The 27,594-nt window shown below is 44.0% G+C and overlaps 1 protein-coding gene across 1 annotated transcript in view; it reads left to right on the top strand.

The window, feature by feature from the left end:
- The window catches only part of si:dkey-87k14.1 (leucine-rich repeat transmembrane protein FLRT2), a 60,403-nt gene extending 43,854 nt beyond the window's left edge, over positions 1-16,549 (top strand). Inside the window, 4 exon segments of the mRNA XM_052019811.1 lie at positions 9,270-9,526; positions 9,937-10,624; positions 10,627-11,542; positions 11,544-16,549. Of these exon segments, the coding sequence (XP_051875771.1) occupies positions 10,360-10,624; positions 10,627-11,542; positions 11,544-12,348 (1,986 nt within the window). The 5' untranslated portion in view covers positions 9,270-9,526; positions 9,937-10,359 and the 3' untranslated portion in view covers positions 12,349-16,549.
- The last annotated feature ends 11,045 nt before the right edge of the window (positions 16,550-27,594 follow it).

Raw genomic sequence — 27,594 nt, 5'->3', positions numbered from 1 at the left:
TATTTGAGGAGAGGCAATAAGTGGTGAGAAGACACACTAAGACTTTTTTACCTTATATTGACTTAGTCGCTCTGAAGCACTGAGAGATGAAAAGGAAACAGCAGACTGGTAAGAGAAGGGAAAAGAGAGCTAACATAAGAATGACAGAGCACAGCAGAGAACCTGGAGAAAGGGAGGTGACAGGTCAAATAGAGAAACTGGAGAGAGGGAGCATGGATGGAAGATATTCAAAGAAAGAGTAAGAGATGATATTGAAAGAGAAAACTGTAAAGTGTGGAAGGTATTTCAGATGGACAGGCAAATACCCAGAAGAAAGAAAGAAAACAAAATGATACAGTTTGAAATAATGGGAGATGGAAAGAGGGTGGGAACTACAGACATGATGTTGGCCTGGTTTCCTTGTTCCCATATATAAGATAAGATCTTTATTAGTCACATGTACATCCAAATACACAGTGAAATGCATCTTTTGCATAGAGTGTTCTGGGGACAGTCCGCAAATGTCACCGCACTTCTAGCACCAACATAGCATGTCCACAACTTCCTAACCCGTACGTCTTTGGGATGTGGAAGGAAACTGGAGCACCCGGAGGAAACCCATATATATGGACATCTGACTAGATATCTGACTTGAAGCCAGAGATAACCAGTTAAAGAAATAAAAGAGAAAGTGTTTGTGGGCATTGAGAGAGAAATGGAATGATAGTGGTATGGAGGAAACAGAGAAATGAAAGAAACTCAGGCTATGACAACCCAACCTAACTGGGAGATGAAAGGTTACAGAAAGTTACATGTTCAATGAGCAGCACAATGATGGAGACAAACATCCTGAAGCAGAGAGTGCTGAGAAAAGCAATTGAAGGGAACTAACCCTTTGGAGGAGCTACACAAGCAGAGTTATCCAGTTGCACACTAAGCACTAATGGTTTAGAATGGAGTAGGTTTTTAAGTTCAGTGGGTCAGTAAGTAAAGCAGCATCTCCCTTCACTTACAGTGATCAATGTTGTGGGAGATCCAACACATAAGAGTTCAATGTACTTCATTAGAGATGTGCTGTAACAGATTTCATCTGCTGTGAATCATTCAACTGCTGCAAGGCAAATTAAACTTTAAATATTAGAAGCAGAATTATAATGAAAAAGTAAGAGTATCAATTTATTTTTTTCTGTAGAGACTATTACTAATTTGTGTACTGTTAAGAAGTCACAAAGTAAAATTAACTCCACAGTAACTGAATATTTAAGACCTTGAAATTATGCTGTGTGAATATTAGTTTACAAATATTTAACACATTCATAAAAATCACTTTGTTCATTATTTAAACAGGGGTTGGCCAATTTGAAACTAGTTTAAGCAGCTAAGAAATTTAATCCAAATACTTTGTGCTTGCATGTTGAAATTTGCACCACATAACTGGAAGGCCAGAATCTTGCCAAATTAGTGTATTGTCGGAGTACTCTAAACAATAAACTACCAGTTAGCAAGAGTACATAAAGGGAGAGGATTTTGCCATTTTCCAGCCAGATATTTTGTTGTGAAATGTACACTGATTACAGCATAAATAACAGATCCAACTCCATTTCTAAAATCCAATGAACTTGAGGAACATCAAGAGAGGTAGCGGTCGCACTGACATTGTGAGCAGAAATATAAAAGGAAATGTGAAACCTGAGTGTAAAATGAACAATGTGTAAAGAATGAGCAATACAAACAGCACAATTAGAATGAAACATTGACAGTAATCCCTTCCATTTAGATCCAAGCTCCAAACAAAAATCTATTTCAAGAGTTAAATGACTGACCTGCAACTGACAAAATTGATTCTGAGTTGCAAATTGCTCAGATATTCGTTCTTGGAAAAGGACTTTAAAACATATTATTATTATGATTATTGACATATAGAACCAGAAGCTGTCATTGTGCCCAATATTACTTTCAATATTATCAATCACCCCACCGTGACATCGCAGACATGTTCAAATTAAATACTTTGCTTTCTTAAATGCTATGTCAAATGTACTGTTAAATCTAATTTGGCTATTTTTTCTGCTAAATTGAAATCTCACGGTTAACATCAAAATTGTATTTTCCTTTATGTCAGTACATTTTACCACCTTATTCTGCTCCAACAACCGTCATATCTTCCACCCACTATGTCTGTGCCAACAGCAATTCTTGTCCTAAATTCCTCTACTTCCCTGCAGTCTATCAAAACCCAACTAATAGTATTGTTCTTCAGCTGAGCTCTTGATAATGGTTCGGTATCAGTTTTCCCTCCCACCATCCTCCTCCCCCTCCTCCAGCTACCCAGCTTTTTCTTTCTGTTTGCCATCTTTCCCTCAATCCTGTACTCTAATGCATTTTTCTTTTGATCTGAAGAGTGTTACAGAAATGCAAATTATTCTTGATGCCATGCTTCTCGCTCTAATTAATAGCTGCTTTGATGAGAATTTCTTTCAACTTCTGACAATTTTTATTGTAAAGCTTCACATTTCTAACATGGATTCTGCTTCTGTGTGATCTAGTGTGAAGCTAACAGACTAAGGTAGGCATTTTGAGCCTGTTTTTAGTGGCACTAGAGAAGCTAAAGTATGATTATTAAAATGCCCATATCTAGATTCCATCACGTGCTTTCCTCTGATCATATTAGTAGCCATTCGTCTTCAGCTACCGAGACTTCCAGCTACGGCATTTCCCTCCTTGAAATGTTCTACCTGTCAGCTTCTCTATTCATCTTTAAAATTTTCTTTGACCAAGCTTTTGCCCATCAATCCTGATAGCTCTGTATGTGGCTTGGTTGTAAAATCTTGTTTAATAATCACTACTGCATGGAACTGGAAAATATATTGGTATGTTTTAGGTGCTATGTTATTTCATCTTCATACTATTTTTGCTTAAATATTTATTAAAAGTCCTGTAAAGCCGATCAAATCAGAATTGAGTTATTGAATTGGAATTAACAAAGCTGACAGGAAATTATGTATCACTTCGACTGACAGTGTAATCAATGTGGTGTGAAAACTTGAACAGCAAGTTACTTAGTAGGCAATGTACACTCACTGAGCAAACAGTGGCCAACTAAATTAAAAATCCAACTGAATGTTAGTTCAATATATCCAAGATGTGAAAGTGTGGAATGACAGAAGACCATTCCGCCCATTTAATATGGGCAGGTTGCTCATAACTTTCTCTAGTAGATTCTAGTTTATTTACCTAATCTCCTGAGGGATTATTATCGAAGAATGTTCTCTGTAGGATCAGATGGAAATTCTGTCTGCAACCATCTTCAGTGGATACAGTTTGACCTGGGAAGACATCATAAAGAGAATAACATGCAACACAAAATTGTGAGATATACTGTTTGTGTGTTCAGATCAAGCATAATTTGAGATAAAAGGTGCTTCTGACATTATTGGCAATGTCCTAGCTGCACTGTTTGAAGTACAATCATATAATCTCTCCACTGCACAACTATAATATGTCTGGCAGGCAGTATTCCAGGCACACTATCAACAAGTTCTCAATTACAGACCATATTTAGTGTTTACTCTGATTTCCTAGTCACTGAGTTTCCAGTTAGTAATTGGCAGCATCAAACATGGTGGGTGGAAGTAGTCTACTGGAATGGAGAAGGAGGAAGCAGAAGAAACTGAGAGCAGCAGTAGTTCAGGGGCTGAAGAAAATGGAAATAGTATTTGTGTGGAGAGAGGGAGAGAATGGCTTTAGAAGTGGAGAATCTGTGAGCAAATCTGAGGGTGAGGGGTGAGGATTCAGAAGAGAGAAAGGGAGAACAAGAGATAGGAAATGAGAGAAACCAGAAGACATGAACAGTGGATTAGAGGGAAAAGACATGAAAAACTGGTGTGGGAGGAAAAATAAATAAATACAACATTTTTATAGGGAGAAGAAATCCTTGTTTCTGCATTGTTTAGAGTACCCTGACATTGCACTAATTTGGCAAGATTCTGGCCTTCCATTCATGTGGTGCAAATTTCAACATGCAAGCACAAGGTATTTGGATTAACTTTCTTAGTGACTTAAACCAGTTTCAAATTGGCGAACCCCTGTTTAAATAATGAACAAAGTGATTTTTATGAATGTGTTAAATATTTGTAAACTAATTTGTAAACACAGCATAATTTCAAGGTCTTAAATATTCAGTTACTGTGGAGTTAATTTTACTTTGTAACTTCTTAACAGTACACAAATTAGTAATAACCTCTACAGAAAAAATAAATCGATACTCTTACTTTTTCATTATAATTCTGTTTCTAATATTTAAAGTTTAATTTGTCTTTCAGCTGTTGAATGATGCACAGCATTGTTTCTGGAGAGAGAGTGGACCTTACGAGAATCTAGCTTTCCCTGTCATTTTATGTCCCTATATGAAAGTTGGCTGAGCAAACTGTGGTTTCAGGTACTATGTCAGAGGCATAAGTACAAAATCCAGCCAGATAATGTGGAACTGAGTTAGTCCTGTGATACCAGGAATGTTATTTTTTTGGATGAGACATTCACCAATGGCTCAGACTGCCCTATCAGGTGAACGTAAAGAACATTGGAAATGTGGGCCATTCAGCCCTTTGTCCCTGCTAAACTATCTACTAAGACCATGGATAAACTCTGATTTCAGCTTCACTTTCCTGCACTAACTCCATAATCCCTTGATTCCCTTAAAATCTAAAAATCTATTGATTTCTGTCTTGAATATCCCTGGAGACTGTACGTCCACAGCCCATTTGACTAGAATTCTCAAGATTTACCACCTTCTGGGTGAAGAAATTTCTTCTCATCTCTGTCCTGAAAAGCCGACCCCTATTTTGAGATTGTGATGTCCTGGTTTTAGATACCCAGTCATAATCCCTTCATCTACCCTGTCAAGCTGCACAAGAATTTGATATTTTTCCAAAAGATCACCGCCCATTCTAATAAAAGTAAGAGAACATCGACTAAGTTTGTTTAATCTCTTCTCATTCCTGCCATTCCAGTAACCAATTTCATCAACCTTCACTTCATTTCCCCTTTTGCAAGTTGATCCTTCCTTAGTTATGGAAACCAGACCTGAACACAATATTCCACATTAAATAATCCCATGGTATGATTTTTACTGAAGTACTCTTGGAATGCTGACCAATATTTAACTCCCAACTGCCAGCATAAATTAAACACATTATCTATCACAGTGTTGTTTGGGGGAGTTAGCTGTGTGCAAATGGACTGCTCTTCTTCTTAAGATAGTGGCTATACCTCAAGACATCTGAAAGCTGTTGCCAACTAATGAGATCCTAAAATGCAAATGCAAGTTCATGGATTCATTCATTCACAGGATGTCAGTTTCTGAGCTAGGGTCTAAGTGAAAGGTCAAGTTTTAGGTCCTGTTGTACAGTGCTGCCCTTTTCAACATCATCTTCTGTTTTCTGAGAGCTGATTGGAGCCCCTGAAGTTGAAGTGTTGAAATGGTGGTGGTTAGGTTGGGGCATGGGGCGGTGAAGGCAAAAAGGTGTTAACACTTGGTGATGGGGTGAGCAAAGGCAGGTGGTTGGTGTCTGGAAGCAGCTGCAACATGTTGTGCATCAAGTGTAAGGATGGCAATTAAGGTAGAAGATAGGGAAGACAATGGATTTAAACCCCTCAATGGTTCTCTCCCACCCTTGCCAAGTGCAATACACCAGGAATGTCATTGACCCACAAGTTTTCATTGGTGTGATCTGGGCATTGGTGGCAGGGCCAGCAGTTATTCAGCACTGCTAATTGCCTTGAGAAGGTGATAGCGAGCTGTCTTCTTGAAATGCTGTTGTTCTTCTGCTGTTGCTGGTGGGAGGAGGGAGAAATGCCCCAACGATAGACCCAGTGAATAAAGGAGGAACAGTGAGACATTTTCAAGTCAGAATGATGTGCGACTTCGAGGGGAACATGCAGGTGGTGGCGTTCCAACCTATCAGCTGCCCTTTTCCTTGTTAGTGATGCAGGACAGAGGTTTGGGTGGTATAATGGGAGCAGCCTAGCTGAGGAATTGCAGTGAATTTTGTGGATGGTATTCTCAGCAGCCATAGTGTGCTGGTGGTCGACGAGATAAATGTTTAGGTTGGTTGATTGGGTGCCAATCAAGTGGGCTGCTTTACCCTTGATGTTCCCATCAGTCTTGCCCTGCAAGGTGGAAGGAGGTTTGAGCATCTATTTGTCAGGATAGAAAATTGTGAAAAATGATAGTGGTGGTGGGGTGTTGAAAGAAGGGATACAAGGAGGATAACTGCTGCAGAGGAGTGCAGCATGAGCTGAAATTTGTAGGCAATCACAGCAGTGTGAAAGGAGTTGAGATGGGTGCTGCAAAAGCAGCGAGTAGGACACAATTAGGGACGCATATGAGATTGCTTACCTTGGCTGTCCTGGTGAGGTCATTTAATCTGAGAGGACTGTAACCATGTCATCTTCAGTACTCATTTGCACTGCCTTCTGCTCCCGGCTTTGCCCACTCCTACCAAGCATCTTCCTGATGAGTAGCAACACTATCGTCCTGTTACAACATTCCCCGGGCCCTTTCCTCCTTCCTCTGCCTTGTACACACGTCGCCTGCGGCAAGCAAGCGCCACATCTGTAGCAGGAGAAGCTCTGCCCGTCGGCTGAGCTCCGGCTCCAAGTCTGAAGTTTCGGGGAAACCACAGCTCGCCTGGTGCAGAAGCCGAGCCGTGCTCTGACGGTCCACGAAGAAGCAACCCACACCTTTAAACCCCAAACTTTGTTGTTTTTCTTTACCTTTTATACATCAAAACGCGTCCTCCACCATCAGAGAGCCGCGGGCGTCGTGTGCAACCTCAGTTCTGGAGGATGTGCCTTCGCAGCTCTGAGACGGGAGGCTTCGAGCAGCGAGAGGTGATGTGCGGGAGACTGCGTCCCACAGTCGAAACTGCAGCCACGGCGTGACCTTGGTGCCAGTGACACCGGTGACAGGTTATTTCAAGGACCACCCAGCAACCAAACACTTTTTTTTCCCCCTGGCGTCAGGGAAGTGCTCGGGATTTGAGCCGTCTAGTAGGGGAGGGGAAAAGGGGGGGGGGGGGGGAATTAAAGCTCGAGTTTTAACCCTTTCAGTTCCTGCGGCTTTCTAAGGGAACATGTTCACACACTTGGATCGCCTGCTCTCGCTGAGTAACCCCAGCGCAAGAGGGGGGCCTCCAACGCCGCACGGCTCTACTCTCCACTGCGTTCCGCTCCTAAAATGGGCGCTTCTGCTCAACAACAGTGCTGAGCGTCCAACACCGTTAGTAAAAGGTAAAGCACCAAATACTGGACCTGCCCACTAGGCAAAAGTTGTTTATTTATTGAAAAGGAAACACTGCATATTTAAAGAGGGCAGTGGGAAGTCATTTTCACAATCAAGTGCCTTCAGCACTGGCACACAATTCACCAACAGCTTCAATTGGGTGCGGGGGGGGGGGGGGGAGAAGAAGACAAAATTCCTGCCCCCTCAATTTGCGTGTCCTCCCACAGACGCATCCTGCCTGTTATATTGAGCTGTTTTAAAGCACTTTATTTCTATGTGTAGCACTGTGTGTGTGTGTGTGTGTGTGTTTAGTTGGTTGGTGAGAAGCTGCAGTTCGTAACGCCTCCCATTCGCGCCAGTTGAGTGCACGGTGAGCGGCGGCGTGTTGTACACCAGTGCCACCTCGCTATAAACCGTTGCATCTGCTGCCGCGGCGCCCCAGCGCCACTACCTCTCCGCCCGAATCACTTGTCAGCGCTGCGCACACGTTAACCCTAGCGCTACCTTGCTGCCTTGGAAATTTCTTTATTTCGTTTTAAATTCCCGTTCAACGCAGACATCCCACCCTTCTGGTTTGGGCGCTGTTGTACTGGAGGACAGGCAAGAGAGCAAAATGTTTTCCCCAGATACAGCACTAACTTGAGGCGAGGATTCGAAGGATTCGTGCTCTTTCGCGGCAGGGATTTGGAGAGCGACTGAGATCTTCATCCGACAAGAGCAACTCGCGAGTTTATAACTTCGGGTGATGCAAGATTTTGAACATTGTTCGCAGGAGGGCTTCCTTAAAACTTGCCGCAAATTCTGTAATGAGATGCATACAAATTCTCCGCAGTTTTGACGGCTGATTCGCCTTTGCAGGGATTTTAAAACATTCCGGCGTGGAAGGTAGAACGATTGGAATCTTTCTCGGTTAACTGCACTCGCTGCTCTCCAGGGAAGAATTATTATGGGAAATGCACGGGATCGGGAGTTAAGTTCCCCCGTGCCATCAAAATGGCCAGAATTTTTTGGAGGAAACTGTTCGCTATTTTCCTCTTGTGCGCGTCCATCTTTCGGGCGCATGCAGTTAGTGTAGCCCAGACACGTCCCTCGCAAAAAAAAACGCAGCTAAATGCTTCGTTTGATCGCAATTAAATTGTCTCTGCAAAGGTTTGGGTAGATTGTTCACTCGGGTGCGGTGGAGTCGGTGTAAAGCCTCTCTCTCTCTCTATCTCTCTGTTGAATAACGATCAGCGATTGATGAAAGAAGAATCAATTGTCCAATTCATTAGCAACTTTCTTTTGGTGTTACCGTTTAATAGTTTGGATTGTTACTAGTTCAGGGAGTGTCAGACAGTCACTGACTGCCGATGAAGCTTTGCGCAAGTGTTGTTTAAAAAAACCGAACGGCTAAACGCAGATTTTAAATAGTCCCAACAGCTATTTCACTGCAAGGGATCATATGTTTCTGTCCGGGCTCAAGGTCAGTAAAAAATGAAGAGTTGGGGGGTGGGGGAGTAGGTAGCTGATAAAACACCAACCAGAGTGTATCATTTATCTAACAATTCCACAATTTGTCAAAGGGGGTTCTGAGCAAATTGAAGAGTCGGGCATTCGCTCCAGCGAGGGAAAGCGTTGCCGCTAGAGCGAAGGCTTCCTCACATGAGGGAGAGACAGAGAGGGTGGGGGGGGGGGGGGGGGGGGGGGGGGGGGGGGGGGGGGGGGGGGGGGGGGGGGGGGGAGGGGGGGGGGGTGGGGGGGGGGGGGGGGGGGGGGTGGGTGGGAGGGTCTGTGTGTGAGAGAGGGAGATCGCTGTCAGCTGAATTCATTACTGTTAAACATCTCCCAGGGGTTTTAAAAGGAAAGGGAAGACTTACATTTGCAATAAACAGCCTGATCAGAAAGACGCATTATTCTACTGGCATTTCGTCCGTGTGGCGCCAGCACTATAGGCTGGGGTACCGTAGGGGTAATAAGTAGCTGTAGCTTTTTTTGTTGTTGCCTAACGTATAAATCCTCTCGTCTCTAGAAGCGGCTCCACAGTAGAGGCTGCACTTGAGGGGCTCCGGACAGAGAGGGGGAGAGTTGAAGCATGGTCAGACTGGTAAAAGCAAGAACCCCTCCGCTGGGCTGAGTGTAGACGCTGTTCACTGATGACAGCAACCGAGTGGAGAACAAGTCAGCCTACACAACTACTGGGACTGTGCGGCTCTATCTAAAGCAGGAATAGCCATCAAAAATCGTGGGGAGCAAAAGCAGGTGGATGGCACAGATCCTGACAGCAAGGTGAAGGTGGTTGTAATTCAGTTTACCGTTCCATTATTTATTGTTTAAAAAAAAACTGATCAAATTCATATTACAAATTGGCTTGATTTTTTTCTTTATCTTACTGGTAGTAAATTCAGTCACTGGTGATAATATCAGAGTCACACACTGTTTGTACCTTAGCCAGTGTCAGGGGTTGCTTCTTGTTGCAGTCTCTCATGCTCTACCTCTCCTGTACTAGGTTTTTAATAGTCTTGCTTTATTAACTGGCATGGAGTAAGCTGAAGGTAGTTAATGGTACACTGACAGCCCATAGATTTGTCCAGCAGAGGCAGCTCTAGGTTTGAAAAATGCAGCTCTGAGAGTGTGTGAATCCAAATGAACTGTTCATTTATTTCTTGTGTTTTGTATGTGTTTTTTTAATTGAATAGGATTCTAGATGTTCACGGTGAGCTGAAATGACACAGCTTCCTGACTTGGAACAACAGTGTGTGACGAAGGGACTCCAGATTTAATAAACCCACCGAACGCTGCTAGGCTGTGTGCATGCATGTATATGTGCAATTTCAAATTGCCAATCACCAGCGAAAGCAGTATGTGATGTGCTTTAGTTATCACCGAGTATCCTGGTTTAGATGGAAGAATTTGCAGAGGCCGACTCTGGTTAACAAATTGCTGCTTCCACTACTGAAGCAAAAAAGAAACTGCACACAAGGATTATTCTCACCAGGCACATATATCGTCTCTTCTCCTGAGTGTTTGGATGAAGCAAATACCAGCTTTACAATAACTGGAGCTGCCTCTGGCTTTGTGGGTTTTTTAACAGCCTGCTGTTTTGCAATTAGAATCCCTTAATGGTCAGAGTGATGGGAGTGTCACGGACCAGAGTCTGTTTAAAGGACTGGATTACTTTATTGTATTTATGGATTATGTTTCTATTGGGACTGTACACACAAATAACTTGGGCGGATTTTTGTCCTTCGGAGTGTCGTTGTGATAAGAAATTTGTTTACTGTAATGACCGTGGCTTGACATCAGTGCCTTCTGGGATACCAGAGGGGGCCACTATTCTCTACCTCCAAAACAACGCCATCAATAATGCTGGATTTCCACTTGACTTGCGAATGTGCTCTCTGTTCAGACCGTCTACTTGTACGGCAACGAACTGGACGAGTTCCCTGTGAATCTACCAAAAAACGTGAAGGAGCTCCACTTGCAGGAAAATAACATCCAGACAGTCTCCAGGGAAGCTCTCAGCCAATTGGCAGAAACTTGAAAGCTCCACCTGGATGATAACTCCATCTCAACCGTTGGCATTGAGGACAACGCTTTCCGAGAAGCAACCAACCTCAAGCTCCTGTTCTTGTCCAGGAACCATTTGAGCAGCGTGCCAGTCGGTCTACCTCTGGGGCTAGAAGAGCTCCGGTTGGATGAGAACAGGATCGCCACTGTGTCGGAGCTGGCCTTTCAGAATCTGACTCTCCTTCAACGCCTGGTGTTGGATGGGAACCTCCTGGCCAACAAGGGCATTGCCGAGGGAGCACTGGAGCAACTGGTGCAGCTAACTGAGCTCTCAATGGTGCGGAACTCCCTGACTCTGCCCCCGGCCAACCTTCCAGGTGGCAAGCTAGTGAAGCTGAATTTGCAGGATAACCAAATCAGTCAGATTCCAGTCACTGCCTTCAAGCAACTGAAACAGCTCGAGAGGCTGGATCTTTCCAACAACCAGCTCCGGATGCTGGCAAAAGGAGCATTTGATGGTATGACCAGTTTGAAACAAATTCTTTTGAGGAATAATCCATGGTATTGTGACTGCAACATAAAATGGGTGACCAAATGGCTGCAATCCCTTTCGTTTTCTATCAACGTGCGTGGTTTGATGTGTCAGGGACCTGATAAGGTCAGGGGCATGGCTATAAGAGATCTGAATATGAATCTGGTATCCTGTCCTATTGCTACAACTGCTCCCAAAGTCACCCATGTACGCCCTGTCCCCTTGCCATCTGCCTTGCCCACTGTCTTTTCTACCATTTGACTCCTCTACGAACGCCTCCGCCCTCCCCTTCACGCCCGGCTCGAGCCCTCCTGTGCCTGGCAGTGATGACGAATTCACAGACTCTCTTCCAGTGGGTCCACTGCGACTTGCCGTTCGGTTTGTGAATGACACGTGCATTCAAATCAGTTGGCTGGCCGTCTTCACGGTGACCAAGTACAGGATCACGTGGGTGAAGCTGGGCCACAGTTTAGTTGGCGGCATTGTGCATGAGAGGATAGTCAGCGGGGACACTGAGCAGCTGAGCTTGCAGAACCTGGAGCCCAAATCCACCTACAGGATCTGCATGGTCCTGCTGGATGCCTCGAACAACTTTCACCCCGAGGATGATACAGTTTGTTCGGAAGCCACCACCAAGCCGTCGTCGTTTAACACGAACATGCCCTCCAGCCCCGAGCAGGCTACCCAGCAGGAACTGAGCTCCCCATTACTGCTGGCGGGGCTGATAGGGGGAGCAGTACTCATCATACTTGTCGCCCTGCTCAGCGTTTTCTGCTGGCACATGCACAAAAAGGGGAAGTACGACTCACATTCGTGGAAGTACAACCGCGGTCGGAGGAAAGATGATTACTGTGAGGCCGGGACGAAAAAGGACAACACCATTCTCGAAATGACTGAGACCAGTTTTCACATAGTCTCATTAAATAATGAACAAATGCTGAAGGAGGATTTTAGACTGCAGTCAATATATCCTCCGAATGGGGCGATTAGTTATACAGACTGCCACACCAGAAGCAACAGCAGATACTGTACTAGTGGGGCTCCAGATTTGGAACAATGTCACACATGACCCTGCAGTCTGAAGACCCTCCACTTATAGGACTTTCTAGAATATATTTGTGAAATATTGTCCAGACAGATTGTGTCTGCCTACTGTGTAATTTATACAGTGTAAAAAAATTGCTATCTTTTCTATTACAAAAATTAAGTAGCAACAATTTTGTAAAGCAGTCAAGTGATTTAAAAAAAAGAGATTAAGTATGCTGTATAGTTGTTGCTGTACAATCAAGGCCTATGTTCATTAATGTAATTTTTTTAACCATATGTTGGCATTTAATGACATAGTTTCCAAAATGGGGTCAAAACATCTGCACAGTCACCCTGGGCACTTCATCTGGAAAACCAACATAGACTGATGGTTAACAGGAACTTTCCTCCACCTTTCCCCCTCCCCCCTTCCGTATTTTCTCATCTTCCTCTCCTAAAGGGATTTATCTCTGGCTGAAGTATAGTTTTTATTTCTGCCCTGTCACCTTCAACACCCCCCCCCCCCCCCCAGCCTCCTTCCCCTTCCTCCTCCTGCAGCTCACAGTCAAATCACTTCATGAATCTCAACCTATGGACTTGTGTAAGAGCTGAGCCTGACATTCACCTAGTTTCCAGCAGGGGTCACTGCCTACAAATCTGAAGTGGCAATTCCAGATATCATTGTACCCCAACACCTTTAGCCCAGGGACAATGCATCATTTTAGTAGCCCAATCGATGGCCCTGTTAACTCAACCAAGGCTGAAAGTTTAACGTGAACTATATACCCTCGATGACCGAAAATCTAATCTAGCAGCCATCTAAAAGCTACTTCTGGAGTTTAATTCAATGCTTTAACTGGATGTTCAGTACTTCTAATATATTGTAAAATATCAATTGGCTCTTGTTATTTCTTAAAACTATTGATAAATATCTGTTTTATTCAATTAATCCCCTTACCCATTTTGGGTCTGGATGTGGTTCAAACTCGACAGGAACACAGTTGATTCTTAATTGTTCACTGTTCCATAATCCAAGGGCAATTAAGGAGAGGCATTAAAAGCAAGCCTCACCAGCAATATCCACATTCTGTCAATGAATAAAATTGCTAAAATTAGCTTTCAGCAACACTAATTACACCTGTCAGTACAAGAACAAGGTAGTTTCATAATAATAAGGATGAAATTCACTTGGAATGCCTTTGTTGCAACACCAGCTTTGAGCACAGTCTACGATTAGCAAAATAAAGAAGGTTTTATTCTCCAACAACAAAGTAATTAATTCAATAAATGCACACTCCCCCTCGCTGATGTTAAAACTTTGCAGACTTTTTTTAATGTGACTCGGCAGTTTCAGGAACACTTTTTTTATTTAAAAAAATGTAAAGCTAATGGCATTTTAATCAAAGCTACCTGTCCATGGCAACAGTAAAGAATTAGGATGTCAGGTAGGTGTCTGTGAAATTGATCACGTAGGAAGATCAAACTTGTCATAACATTAATTTAGTAGAATTCCATGGTATCCACGAGTAATATGAAACATTTTCAGTTCCTCCGTTTAAATGGGAGCTGTTTGTTATATTTCCCAATAGCTGTACAGATGAATAAGCCACAGTCATGAAAGTCAATTACTTATATAATCGGATATCCAGCTATTTGTTGGGATAATGAACTGAACATTCAGCTACCTTACATTTTCACAAAAAAAGCACCATTTCTTCTTTAGTGCACCCCTGATGTATGTTGTAGGTCTATGTAGCTGTTGCATCTAATGAATTATACCCAGATCTTTCAGGTTGGCTGGTCTGCCACTAACACTTTACTTTTAAACATGAGTATGTGTTCTTTTGTCTCTGTTTGCTCCCCTGTGCCTTTCGTGCCATGAGAAGGATGGACTGATCCCTGCCAGCACCACCCACACACCCCCATCCCAAAACCCTTGGTTCTGGCAGCCCCACTGTGTTGGTAGCTGAGTGAGGTGAACACATACAAGAGCAGACCCCGAGGGGAGGGTGTAATGTATACAATGGCATGACGGAGATCAGGAACTTGCCATGCATAAGCACAATCTTGCCCGTGTACCATTCCACGACATCGCTTCCAGCCCTCCAGTCTGCCATTGTATCACTTTCAGGTTTACATAAGGGGCACATTAATTGAAGGATGAGACTCCATTTTAGAGCAAAGGCCACTGCGTTAACAGTATTCTGTACAATGAATGAATGATAATGATAGGTAAATATTCCCACAGTACCTTATCCTGGATGTGCTGGTGTTACTGACAACTGAAGGGTTAGCTGTTCAACTTAATTTCCAGATGATTTTGGTTTAATCGATCCGGTTCAATTAATCCACACAAATGTTGAGCCCATTGAGATGTTTATTCTTTCTATCCTCCACTTGGCAACTGACAGCTCTGATGCTGAGCCAGTTTTTGGAATAAGCAATATGGTTAAGCTGGCACTAACTCTAAGAACAGGATAATGATAATCCAGATTCTTTTTTTAAGAAAATGCCTACAGCAAGAATGCTTTAAAAAATGCATTAAAATCAATCACTACTTTTGTAATACAGATGTCAGTTCATGTTTGTGTAGACGGCAATGTCAAAATATTTTGGTTTTATTCTCTTTTTGTTCCTAATTTTCCATTGTGCAAGGAACCAAAGTTCATAATCTTGCACCGTCTTGGTGTATCATGTATGTGCCTTGAATTTTATCATAAGTGTTAACGTCCTTCAAACTTAATCATTTGCGCTCCCTTTTTCTTTTGCAGAGCATGTATGAATACTTGGGTACGCTGAGGATAATGTGGTTAAGTGACTGGTCTAGTAACCTAGAGGCCTGGATAAATAATCTATAGACATGAGTTCAAATCCCACCATGACTATGGAATTTGAATTCAGTTAATAATTGGGAATTTAAATAAAAATAGCCAGTGTTGGTGACTGTAAAACTACCAGACTGTAAACTACCAGATCTGGTTCACCGATGCCCTTCAAAGGAGGAACTACGCCATTCTTACCTGGTCTGGCCTATGTATGAGTCCAAACCCTGCAGCAATGAGGTTGATTCATAACTACCCTGTGAGGTTAACCATTCTGATAAGCCAGCTCAGTTGTACTATAACTTCTAAATTATAGAAGGTGGCTCACCACCAGATTCTCAAGGACAATTAGGGATGGGCAATAAGTGCTGGCCTTGCCAGACAGACCCAGTAATTGAAAGATGAAAAAGCTGTAAAATAAAGAAACAAAGCTTTTGCAACACCAAAGCAAGCAATGGAAGTTGAATACTTAATAAAAATCATGAGAAGCATTTTAATTTTTGGTAAAGATGACTCTGTTACCTTTGTGTTCATGCAGACTTTGAATTCTTGTTATGAATTGTTACAGAAGTGATAAATAACCCTTCTTTTGTGAACTAACAACTGCTTTTTACCACTGTAATGTACTACTAGAAGCAAAGGACTGAGAGGATTGTGTTTTTTTACAAGAGCAAATATTGTTTTTCGTTGTCGTAATTTAATCAAATACAGTGACCAAGCAATTTGTCTGTGAAAGTAAGCATTTTTGTGGAACAACACGGGACAACTTCTGAGGTGGTGATTTATTCCCCTTTTAAAAAAACTGAGGATTTATTGAATTGGACATTGTTACTTTATACAGTGCAGTACATTCTTTCACATCCAACATGCAAGTACCAATTGATCACAATTAACAACCGATTAATCCTTATTTTCTAACTGATCAAATGCACTGCTAGCTTTTTATTTTTTTACGTAGCTGCTTCAGAGCCAATGTTGTAATAAAAATAAATCCTTTCAAAATATTTTTTCTACTGCAAAAGTAAATTTAAGAAAAAAATCTTTTTTTAAAGAATGGGTGAAAAAATACCTTTCTGAACCATAGTGTGTTAAAGGGAGCAAGGTCACTTGTACTCAATTTTCCTGTTTAGCCTTATCTAGATAAGAAAATCTCACGTTGAAAGTGCAACAGTACATTTTATGTTTTGTATATATTTTTGTCTTGTCAAGGTGGGAAAAAGAAATCTCATGCTTTATATATAAAATAGCTACTTGATGTAACTTATAATAATGCACAGATTTACTTGTTATACTGACAGGTTGCCGATTCCAGAGATACTCTGTACCTCACTTGCATATTCCTTACTTTCAACAAGTTCTCTGTATTTCTAAAACATTGTTTGAAGGATGTCCATAACCAAAATACGAAATAAAGTATGGTCACAACATATAGAACACTGGTATTAAGCAACTTTGCGTTATTCGGAATAAACGGAAGATAATGTTTGCGTAATGCTCATGAATTGTCATTCGTGTTCTCTTGGAAACTAGGAAGTCTACTGCATCCAGGATATTTTAAGCGAAGTCAGGCATTCAGTTGTACCTTGTATGTAAGTATAAAGATACATTGGAATTGCAGTTGTTGTAATGCAGTGGATGACCTGCCCTATAAAGAGATAGTGATCCAGTTCAAAACACTTTTCAAACAGAGGGCATAAACTGCAAGACGAAAATCCTTTCTATTTGTTTATCATCCAAAGATGAGATTGCATTATTACCTTTGTTCATCTGCTGTCCTTTAAGTATTTTTATATTTTGCCTGATGGACTGTGATGCCAGTTGTATTGATAACCTCTCTTGACTGCATCACAAGTTGCAGCGTTATCGATGGAGCTTTGGTCTTTCATTGGGCTTGTGAATCACACTGCCATTACAAGTTCAAATTTGGCACTTGCCTGCTCCATACCACTGGGAAATCCCTGTTCATTCTCACCATCAGAAGGAAGGGAAGGGTGGGGTGTCAACCAATCCTTCTCCAAGAAGCTCCTCATTTAATTACAGAGCAGTAAATATATTTCCTTCCCTTCTTGGCCTGTACCTCCTTCTCCCCAAATAAGTCTCACCTGCACCTTCTGGAACAAAGTACTTTTTAGTTCAGGAAGTGAGGCAGGAAATCCTAATGACCTCTACCTCCAATTTTTCACCCTTGACATCACTGGCAGGACCAGCCTTTACTAATTTGAATGGTATCTTTTCCTGGTACAATTCTCCACAGCTCCCAAGGTCATTCTTTTAACCACAGCAGATAAATTATTTCCTTCCAAATGCAAAATACTGCTGTTGCTTGAAATCGCAAATAAAAATAGAAAGTGCCAGAAATACTCAGCAGGCCAGGCGTTGTCAGTGGAGAGAGAAAGACCATCAACATTTCAGGTCAGTGACCTTACATGTGAACATGTTTTTTCTGATCACGATCAACTGATGATGTGGTATATTATAGACACAAGAGACTGCAGATGCTGGAATCTGGAGCAACAAACAATCTGCTGGAGGAACTCAGCGGGTCGAGCAGCATCTGAACTGATGCTTAGTTTTGACCTGAAACGTCGACAATTCCACTCCTCCCACAGAGGACATTTGACCCACTGAGCTCCTCCAGCAGTTTGTATGTAGACTGAATAAGCACTGAATAAACAAAGCAACAAAGCAAAAGTGCGACATCTTTGGAGAAAGTTCAATGAAAGTTCTAAATTATTAACTCTTTTTCTCTCTCCATAGATGGGGTCTGATCTGCTAAGTATTTCCAACATTCTCTGTTTCTGGTAAAGCTTCGCAGAATAATGGGTTCTTTTGGACAGGATGTTTCAAATTAATTCAACATCTTCTGCATATCAAGCAAAAGTACTTGGATACATGGATTAAAGACCAGGCCAACAGCATTATCCTTTACAATATGGGAGGCAATGGATCATTTTGCTGACATTTGAAAGAATAAAAAGGACAATTTAATTATCATTTCTGTAAATTCTAATAAGCTTTACTTTCTCCCTCTCTCTGAGGATTACTTATAATCTAAAAAAGGTCACATATGATCTTTCTGATAAATTCCTCTGGGGCACTAATAGATTTGACTAGTTATGTCATTTAGCTTACCCATAATTTTAATCTCTACTGCTCCCTCCATTTGTGCTTGATGCAGTACCACAGGTAGTAGCAACTATTTTGTAAATATTCCCTCTTATTATGGGGCTTGACAGGGAAGATGTGGGGGATGATCTTTCCTCTCGTTGGGGTGTCCAAACCATGGGATCACAATCTCAAAATAGCTATTTAGCACAGAGATGAGAACAATTTTCTTCACCCTGAGAGTACTGAATCTTTGGAATTATCCACCTTAGAGGGCCATGGAGGTTGAGTTGCAGGGTATATTCAAGACAAAAATCAGATTTTTTAGATATTAAATGAATATATGGGGTTACTGTAGGAAAGTGGCACTGGGGTAGAAAATCAGCCTTGATCTTACTGAATACAGAGCAGGCAAATGGGGACAGATGGCCTACTCCTGTTCTATGTCCTATGTTTTCCACTTCTACCCTTCTTCACATTGAAAGCCCTGACGGAAGAGATGGGTGGATTCCTTTTCCGTGGAGGGGATCACAACCACTTCTGATTTTGGCCATCTCATGCTCTCACGTTTCCAGTTTAAAAGGCGATGTCTGATCATCAGGAACAGGAATCTGCAATGCCTTATGTCCTTGTTCCTAATTGCAGGAATGGCCATCAATTATAGCATCTCCACCTGCAATGCTGGAGGTCAACTAACCAAGCATCAGACACCCATTGGACTTGGTTCCATTCCAGTGTGTCTGACTTACTTCGAATGCATTGCCCATCTGGGCTGATCCCATTTACCAGCCTTTGACCCATGTTCTTCCTTCCTTCCGTGTATCTGACCAAGTGCCTTTCAAATGGAGGTCGGACAAACTTGGATTGTTTTCTCTGGAGTTTTGGAGGCTGGGGGGTGGGGTGACCTTGTAGAAGTATATAAAATTATGAGAGGCATAGATAGGGTAAATAGAGTCTTTTTCCCAGGGTGGAAATATCAAATACTAGAGATCGTAGCCTCAACGTGAGAGGGGGAAAACTTAAAGGGGATTTACAAGAAAAGTTTTTGTTACACACAGAGTGGTAGGTGCCTGGAACGCACCTGCCAGGGGACGTGGTAGAAGCAGGTACAACAGCAATGTTTAAGAGGCATTTAAGCAGGCACATGAACAGGTGGGAATGGAGGGATATGGATCATGTGCAGGAAGATGGGATTAGTTTGGATTGGCATCATAGTAGGCACAGATATCATGGGCCGAAGGGCCTGCTCCTGGGCTGTACTGTTCTGTGTTCTATGTTCTAACTGACCAATACATTTACCCAGTGACCCAGGATGAAAAGTTGGGAATGGGTCTGTAGAGAAAGTACGTGAAAAAGGGAGCATTATGTCAGGATAAGCAGTTGACCATTTAAGACCATTTTATGGAGGAATTCCTTCTCTCAGGGTGTTCTGAATCTTCTTTACCACAGAGAAAATTCTGGAGACAAAGTCATTAAGTATTTTCAAGGTGGAGATAGGGGAATAAAAAGCTTTGGGATCTGGCAGAAGAATGTGAGGTCAGAGATTAGATCAGCCATGGTCTTATTGGTTGATAGAGCCATTTCTCATTAAGAACATTTCTTTTATTCTTATATTCTTATACAGCAGGAACTGTGCGACAGATCTAAATGATATATCTTGTTAAAATTTGTCTCCTTGTGGAAAGAATCATTTACATTTACACATCATTTTTCATAACAAAGTGGGGTAATGGAGGAAACTGCACATTAAGCACCCACAAACAATAATCTTGTCAGATACTTAGTTTTATAAATATCGATTGAGGTCAGGCCACTGCAGATAGATCCACAGTTCTTTCTTGAAACAGAGCCATAGGATCTTTTATGTCTAACTGCAGTTGCAGATCAGGCCCTGATTTGAACTCCAATGAAACAATAGCAGCAATGACAGTGCAGTACTCCCTCAGTGCATTGAGTCATTTCTCTGAGGTGGAACTTGAATCTGCAAACTACTGTCTCAAGTCACCAATAAAAGGTCATTTTCACTGATTGACAAGTTGGTGACAAGAACACATGGATCAAGAATGATCATTATAAAGAGGAGGTTGGAAAAAAAAATTATTTCATACATTAGTAAAACTCAAAACTGCAATTGTAAGGGACCCCCTAACGATACTTAAAATAACACTAATAAGCACTTAAGAAGCTTGTAAAAGTACAAAAAGAAAGTGAAATGGGTACATGGTATGTCAAAAAATGTTTGAGTTTATAGAACATTCTTTTAATAACTTCATAGCTCTCATCACATCCAATGAAATCTTTTCAAAGTCAATTTATTGTAAACATTTTGCAAAACATGTGTCCAGATTTGTTCAGACTGTGGTTCCTGAAATGTCAATGAGATGCACAGTGTGATACTCTGTTTTTGTAATAGTGTCTGAGGAATAAACATATTCACCTGAGAGGGGAGATGGTGTCTTGCTTTGGTATCTCATCATTACCATGGCTCGCAAATAGACAAGTATCTGCCTGGATTATGTGTTTTAGTCAAGGAGGAGGGCTTCAACCATAACCTTCAGATTCACGGATATTCAGCCAATGATGACACTTAGATGATTTGATAAGTTCAATTATAGACCAAGACACAGGCATGAAGGCACTAAGCATCTCCCTCCACACTGTGAATGCATTGATTTACGGCACACAGCCATCACACAACAGGTCACACACCATCCTAACTTCCTCTGTTGTCGGTGGCTCTAAGTCCTGGAACTCTTTACTTAGCATCACTGTTGGAGTACCTTCAATAGAAAACTGCAGTGGTTATAGAAGGTAGCTTGCCACCTTCTTCTCAAGGGTAATTTGGATTGGAGAATAACTACTGACCTTACCAGCAATGCCGATCAATGTGCGAGTCAAAATCAATCATAAGTAACTTTCATGCCTTCCCCAATAAAGAGAAAATAATTAGCTTGTTCAAAACTAGTTTCTAAAAGTCATAACATCCCAACATATTGTGTACATGTGCACCATTTAAGGAGGGTTTTCCAGTGGTGTACTCCTAGAGAAAGCGAGGATATCGCCCCTCCACTCCATCTCCCAAGCACCCCTGCCTTCCCCACCGTGCTTTCAGTTATCCACCTTTGGACACTGCCACCTCCCATGTGTTCTAGTGAATGATGTTGAAGACATCAAAATGGAAAACTTCCCCTTAAACACACATTATTTTAATTATTTGGGGGAATTCACAAGGCAAAGAAAGAATTTGCTATCATCTGCCAACATACAATATTAATCCTGTAGCAACTCACCATCCGAGCAAGCAAACCGGCTCGGCGGTCGGGTCGCACGTCGTTGGAGCGGCGAGGCCCAGGATGCTGCTGGGCCTTCGTCTTCCCCGAGCGACGGGGAGAACCCGCACGCGGGAAAAGTTTGATGACGTAGTGCATACGTCATTTCTGTTTTCAGTGGGTGGGAACCATTCCTCTTAAAAGGCTCACGCAAGGCAGGAAAATAAATCAGGTTTGTTCTGCAACTCATCGACTAGTGTCTTACTTTTGCATCGCGGTAGCAGCCGCTACATTGGTGACCCCGATGGTCCAAATGGATTTTGGACCCACACATTGGACGACAACGCAGCAGCCAATGCAGTGGCACTCAAGCTGCCCACCTTTTGGACGCTTCAGCCCAGCATCTGGTTCGACCAGGCTGAAGCACAATTCTAACTTCAGCAAATCACCTCCGACTCCACACGGTACTACCACGTGGTCAGCTCCCTGGACCAGGAGACAGCCGCCCAGGTCAGAGACTTCATCCAGTCTCCTCCGGAGGAAGGCAAGTGCCCAGCTTTCAAAGACCTTCTTATTCGGACCTTCGGCCTCTCCTGTCACGAGCCCGCTGCCCGCCTGCTTCATCTCGACTGCCTGGGGGTCAGATCCCCATTGGCCCTGATGAATGAGATGCTGACCTTGGCTGAGGGACACAAGCCCTGCCTGATGTTCGAACAGGCCTTCCTCGAACAACTACTCGGCAACATTCACCTGCTGTTGGCTGACGCTGATTACGATTACAATTCGGTGACAGCCGTTTTACCTGGAACTTTACCCTTGCCGCCGTCGCCCAGCCACTCCTGGGAGCCACTCCTAGGAGCCGATTTTCTTCGGACCCACAGCCGGTTAGTCGACCTACGAGGGAAGCGGCTAGTGCACTCCAGAACTTTCCAAACCTGCTCCCTAGGAGAAGCCAGCCTACCAGCCCCGTGCCTGGATTCCGTTTCCCTGTCTGGCAACGAGTTCACCAAGCTCCTAGCTGAGTTCCCATCGGTTTTGGCACCTCAGTTTACAAATTCGATGCCCAAACACGGGGTGAAGCACCACATCATTATCACAGGGTCATCCCTTCATGCCCGAGCACGACGACTACCTCCAGACAAGCTCTGCCTGGCAAAGGAAGAGTTCCGCTGCATGGAGGAGCTGGGGATCATTCGCAGGTCAGACAGCCCCTGGGCCTCCCCGGTGCACATGGTCCCCAAAGCCACCAGCAGGTGGAGGCCCTGCGGCGACTACTACAGTCTGAGTGACGCCACCACCCCAGAGCGCTACCCCGTCCCTCACATCCAAGACTTTGCGGCGAACCTACACGGGGCCCACGTCTTCTCCAAGGTGGATCTCGTCCAGGGATACCACCAAATCCCGGTCCACTCTGACGACGTCCCCAAAACTGCGCTCATCACTCCATTCGGCCTCTTTGAATTCCTTCGAATGCCATTCGGCCTTAAGAACGTCGCACAGACCTTCCAGCGGCTGATGGATGCGATATGCCACGACCTGGACTTGGTGTTCATTTACTTAGATGACATACTAATTGCCAGCCGTGACCGCCAAGAACACCTTTCCCACCTCCGCCAACTGTACTCCCGTCTCAGTGATTTCGGCCTCACTATCAACCCGGCCAAGTGCCAATTTGGACTCGACTCTACTGATTTCCTTGGCCACAGAATCACCAGCGAAGGAGCAACATCCCTACCTGCCAAGATAGATGCTATCCGCCATTTTGCCCATCCCAACACAGGCAAAGGCCTGCAAGAATTCCTGGGAATGGTCAATTTTTACCATCGGTTCATCCCTGCAGCAGCCTGTATCATGCGCCCTTTGTTCTCGCTGATGTCTGGCAAGGGCAAGGACATCGCCTGGAATGACGAGGCCGCGGCTGCCTTCGTTAAGGCCAAGGACGCCCTGGCAGACGCTGTGATGCTGGTACACCCTAGGACAGACATCTCAACTGCCCTTACGGTCGACGCATCCAACACCGCGGTCAGTGGGGTACTGGAACAACTAATCGAAGGCCGTTGGCAACCCTTGGCATTTTTCAGCAGGCACCTCAGACCACCCGAACTGAAATACAGTGCTTTTGATCGGGAACTTCTAGTGCTGTACCTGGCGGTCGGCATTTCCGGTACTTTTTAGAAGTCAGGCCTTTCACTGCTTTCACTGACCATAAGCGTTTGTCTTTCGCCTTCTCCAAGGTCTCCGATCCCAGGTCAGCTTGTCAACAGCGACATTTGTCCTACATTTCCGAATTCACAATGGATTGTCCAACATGTCTCCAGAAAGGACAATGTCATTGTTGACGCGCTTTCCAGACCCACCATCCACAGCCTGTCCCTGGGTGTAAACTATGTGGGCCCTGACTGACGCACAGCAAGCTGAAGATGAGCTGCCTAGCTACAGAACCGCAATCTCGGGTCTGCAGGTCCAAGATTTCTTAGTCGGTCCCTCCTTTGTGACGTTGCCACAGGTCAGCCCCGCCCCATAGTTCCTGCAGGCTGGCGGAAATGCGTTTTTCGACTTGGTACATGGGTTGGCGCACCCGTCCATCAGATCAACTGTCTGACTGGTCGCCAGCAAGTTCGTCTGGCACGGCCCCTGCACAAACAGGTCAAGTGAGTGGGCCAGGACTTGGCCACACTGCCAGACATCAAAAATCCGATGACACACCAAGGTCCCACCACAGCAGTTTGAGCCTACCCGTGGAAGGTTCGACCACATCCACGTCGACCTTGTTGGTCCCCTGCCAGTTTTAAGAGGAGCCCGGTACCTCCTTACTATTGTGGACCGGTTCACGAGGTGGCCAGAGGCAACCCCTCTATCTGACACCATGACTGATTTCTGCGCCCGGGCACAGCTCACTACTTGGATCTCGCGTTTTGGTGTTCCGCCCCACATCACTTCAGACAGGGGCGCCCAGTTTACCTCCAGCCTATGGTCTGCATTAGCGAACATGCTAGGGACGCAGCTGCACACCACCACGGCCTACCACCCTCAATCAAATGGGTTGGTAGAACGTTCCACTACCATCTGAAATCAGCCCTGATGGCCCGTCTGAAAGGTCCTAACTGGGTCGATGAACTGCCTTGGGTCCTGCTTGGCATACGTACTGTCCCAGGGAAGATCTCCACGCTTCGTCAGCTGAACTTGTGTATGGTGCGCCCCTGGTGGTCCCAGGGGAGTTCATACCTGCCCTTCAGGGCCAAGAGGAACAACCCACGGCAGTCCTGGAAAGACTGCGCGAGAAGCTTGGCAGCTTGGCACCGATTCGCACTTCGCGGCATGGTCGAGCCCCATCCTGTGAGCCCAAGGAACTACGAGACTGTAAGTTCGTTTTCGTTCGCAGGGGCACACCCCGGGCACTGTTGCAACAACCATACAAGGGTCCATTCTGGGTCATCAGGAATAACAGGACATTGGGGGCAAGGAAGAAGTCTTCATGATGGACTGCCTCAAACCGGCCCATTTAGATCTACAACAACCGGTCGAGGTCCCAATACCGCGACGCAGAGGCCGACCTCCTAAGCAACGGCTAACACAGCCCGTGAACCTTGGGGACCGTATTGCCGGTTCTGGGGGTAGGTTGTGTAACGACTCACCATCCAAGCAAGTGAACCGGCTCGGCAGTTGGGTTGCGCATCGTCGGAGCAGCGAGGCCCAAGATGGCGCTGAGCCTTCGTCTTCCTCCAGCGACGGGGAGAACCCACGCGCGGGAAAAGTTTGATGACGTAGCGCATACATCATTTCCGTTTTCGGTGGGTGGGAACTGTTCCTCTTAAAAGGCCCACGCAAGGCAGGAAAATAAATCAGTTTTGTTCTGCAACTCATCAACTAGTGTCTTACTTTCGCATCGCGGTAGCAGCCACTACAATCCAATCACAAGAGCAAACAAGACAATACTTTCTAAAAATGCTAACAATGATGCATTAAGTAATATTGTCAATTCTTAGTTTCTCATGCAGTATGTAGATGGCCCTACTAAAGGGAGGGCATAACGACGTTCTATTGTGAAATGAGGCAGGGTAACTGACTGTAGTGTCAATGGGGGAGCACCTTGGCACCTGTGACCATAATTCTATTAGTTTTAAAATAGTTATTGAAAAAAAAATAGAACTCCATAAGTTAATGTCCAGAACTGGGGCAAGGCTAATTTTAATGGCATTAGACAGGAACTTGCAAAGCTTGATTGGGAGAGACTGTTTTCAGGTAAAGGAACATCTGGTAAGTGGGAGGCTTTTAAAAGTGAGATAGAGAGGGTTCAGGAAAAAGAAGGAGATGTAGTGACTCACCGTCCGAGCAAGTGAACTGGCTTGGCAGTCGGGTCACGCGTCGTTGGAGCGGTGAGGCCCCAGGTGGTGTTAGGCCTTCGTCTTCCCCGAGCGATGGGGAGAACGCGCGCGGGAAAGGTTTGATGACGTAGCGCATGCGTCATTTCTGTTTTCAGTAGGCGGGAACTGTTCCTCTTAAAGGCCTGCGCAAGGCGGGAAAATAAATCAGTTTTTGTTCTGCAGCCCACTGACTAGTGTCTTGCTTCACATCGCGGGTAGCAACCGCTACAGAGACAAATATCAGGTAAAGATAGCTGGGATTATGCGACCCCCATGAGAAGTATATCGGATGTAGGAGTACACTTATGAGGGAAATCAGGAGGGAAAAAAAAAGAGGACATGCAATTGTTTTGGCAGATAAGGTAAAGGAGAATCCTAAGAAATACTCTAAGGATGATTAGGGAGAGAATAGGTCCCATTAACGGTTAATGCGGTTGTCTATACGTGGAGCCACAGGAGATGGGTGAGGTCTTAAATGAATATTTCTCATATCTATTTACCTTGGAGAAGATGATGGAAGCTAGGAAACTAGGGAAGAGTATAGTGATGTCTTGAAACATACCACATTACAAAAGAGAAGGTGCTGGGGGTCTTAAAGTGCATAAAGGTGGATAATTCCCTGGGGCCTGACCAACTGCACACCAGGACACTGTGGGAAGACAGAAGAAGTATCTGGGACCCCTGGCAGAGGTAAGGTACAGAAAGAGTGGAGGATGGGTAACATGTGCCTTTATTTAAGAAGGGCTGCAAGGACAAGTCAGGAAACTACAGGTCAGTGAGGTAACATAGTAATGGGAAAGTTAATGCTGGGGATTTCTGAGAGACAGGATCTATCTGTATTTGGAAAGGCAAGTACTGATTAGAGATAGACAGTATGGCTTTGTGTGAGGGAAATAATGTCTCACGAATTTAACTGAGCTTTTTGAAGGGGTGACCAAGAGGATTGACGAAGGCAGGGTGGTAGGTGTTGTCCACATGGACTTTAGCAAGGCCTTTGACAAGGTCCCACATGGTATCTGGTGTGGAAGGTGAGATGGCATGGGATCTAGGGTGAGCTAGCCAATTAGATAAAAAGTTGGCTTGGTGGAAGGAGCCAGAGGGTGGGCATGGAGGGTTGTTTCTCAGATCAGAGGCCTGAGATCAATGGTGTGCAGGGATCGGTTCTGGGTCCACTGTTGTTTGTCATCTGTGTTAATGATTTAGATGAAAATGTAGTAAATTTGCAGATGACACCAAAATTAGTGGTAAAGTGAACAGTGAAGAAGGTTATCTATGATTACAGCGGGATATAGATAAACTGGGAAAGCGGGCCAAGGAATGGCAGATGCAATTTAACTCAGACAAGCATGAAGTGTTGCATGACGAAAAGTTAAACCAGGGCAGGACTTGCACAGAAAATGATAGGGCCCTGGAGAATGTTGTAGAACAGAGAGACACATAATTCCCTGAAGGTGGCAACACAGGTGGACAGGGTAATGATGAAGGCATTTGGCATGCTTGCCTTCATTGGTCAGGACATTGAGTACAAGAGCTGGGACATTATTTTAAAACTGCACAAGGCATTGGTGAGACCATACTTGAGGGGCAGCTTTTTCATACAGAGTGTGGTGGGTATATGGAATAAGCTGCCAGAGGAAGTATTGGTATTGGTATTGGTTTATTATTGTCACTTGTACCAAGGTACAGTGAAAAACTTGTCTTGCATACTGATCGTACAGGTCATTTCATT

This window comes from Pristis pectinata, chromosome 1, assembly GCF_009764475.1.
Source record: "Pristis pectinata isolate sPriPec2 chromosome 1, sPriPec2.1.pri, whole genome shotgun sequence".
NCBI classification, from domain to species: domain Eukaryota; kingdom Metazoa; phylum Chordata; class Chondrichthyes; order Rhinopristiformes; family Pristidae; genus Pristis; species Pristis pectinata.
The sequence above is the reverse complement of the archived record's forward strand: the minus strand, read 5'-3'. Positions and strand labels throughout refer to the sequence as shown.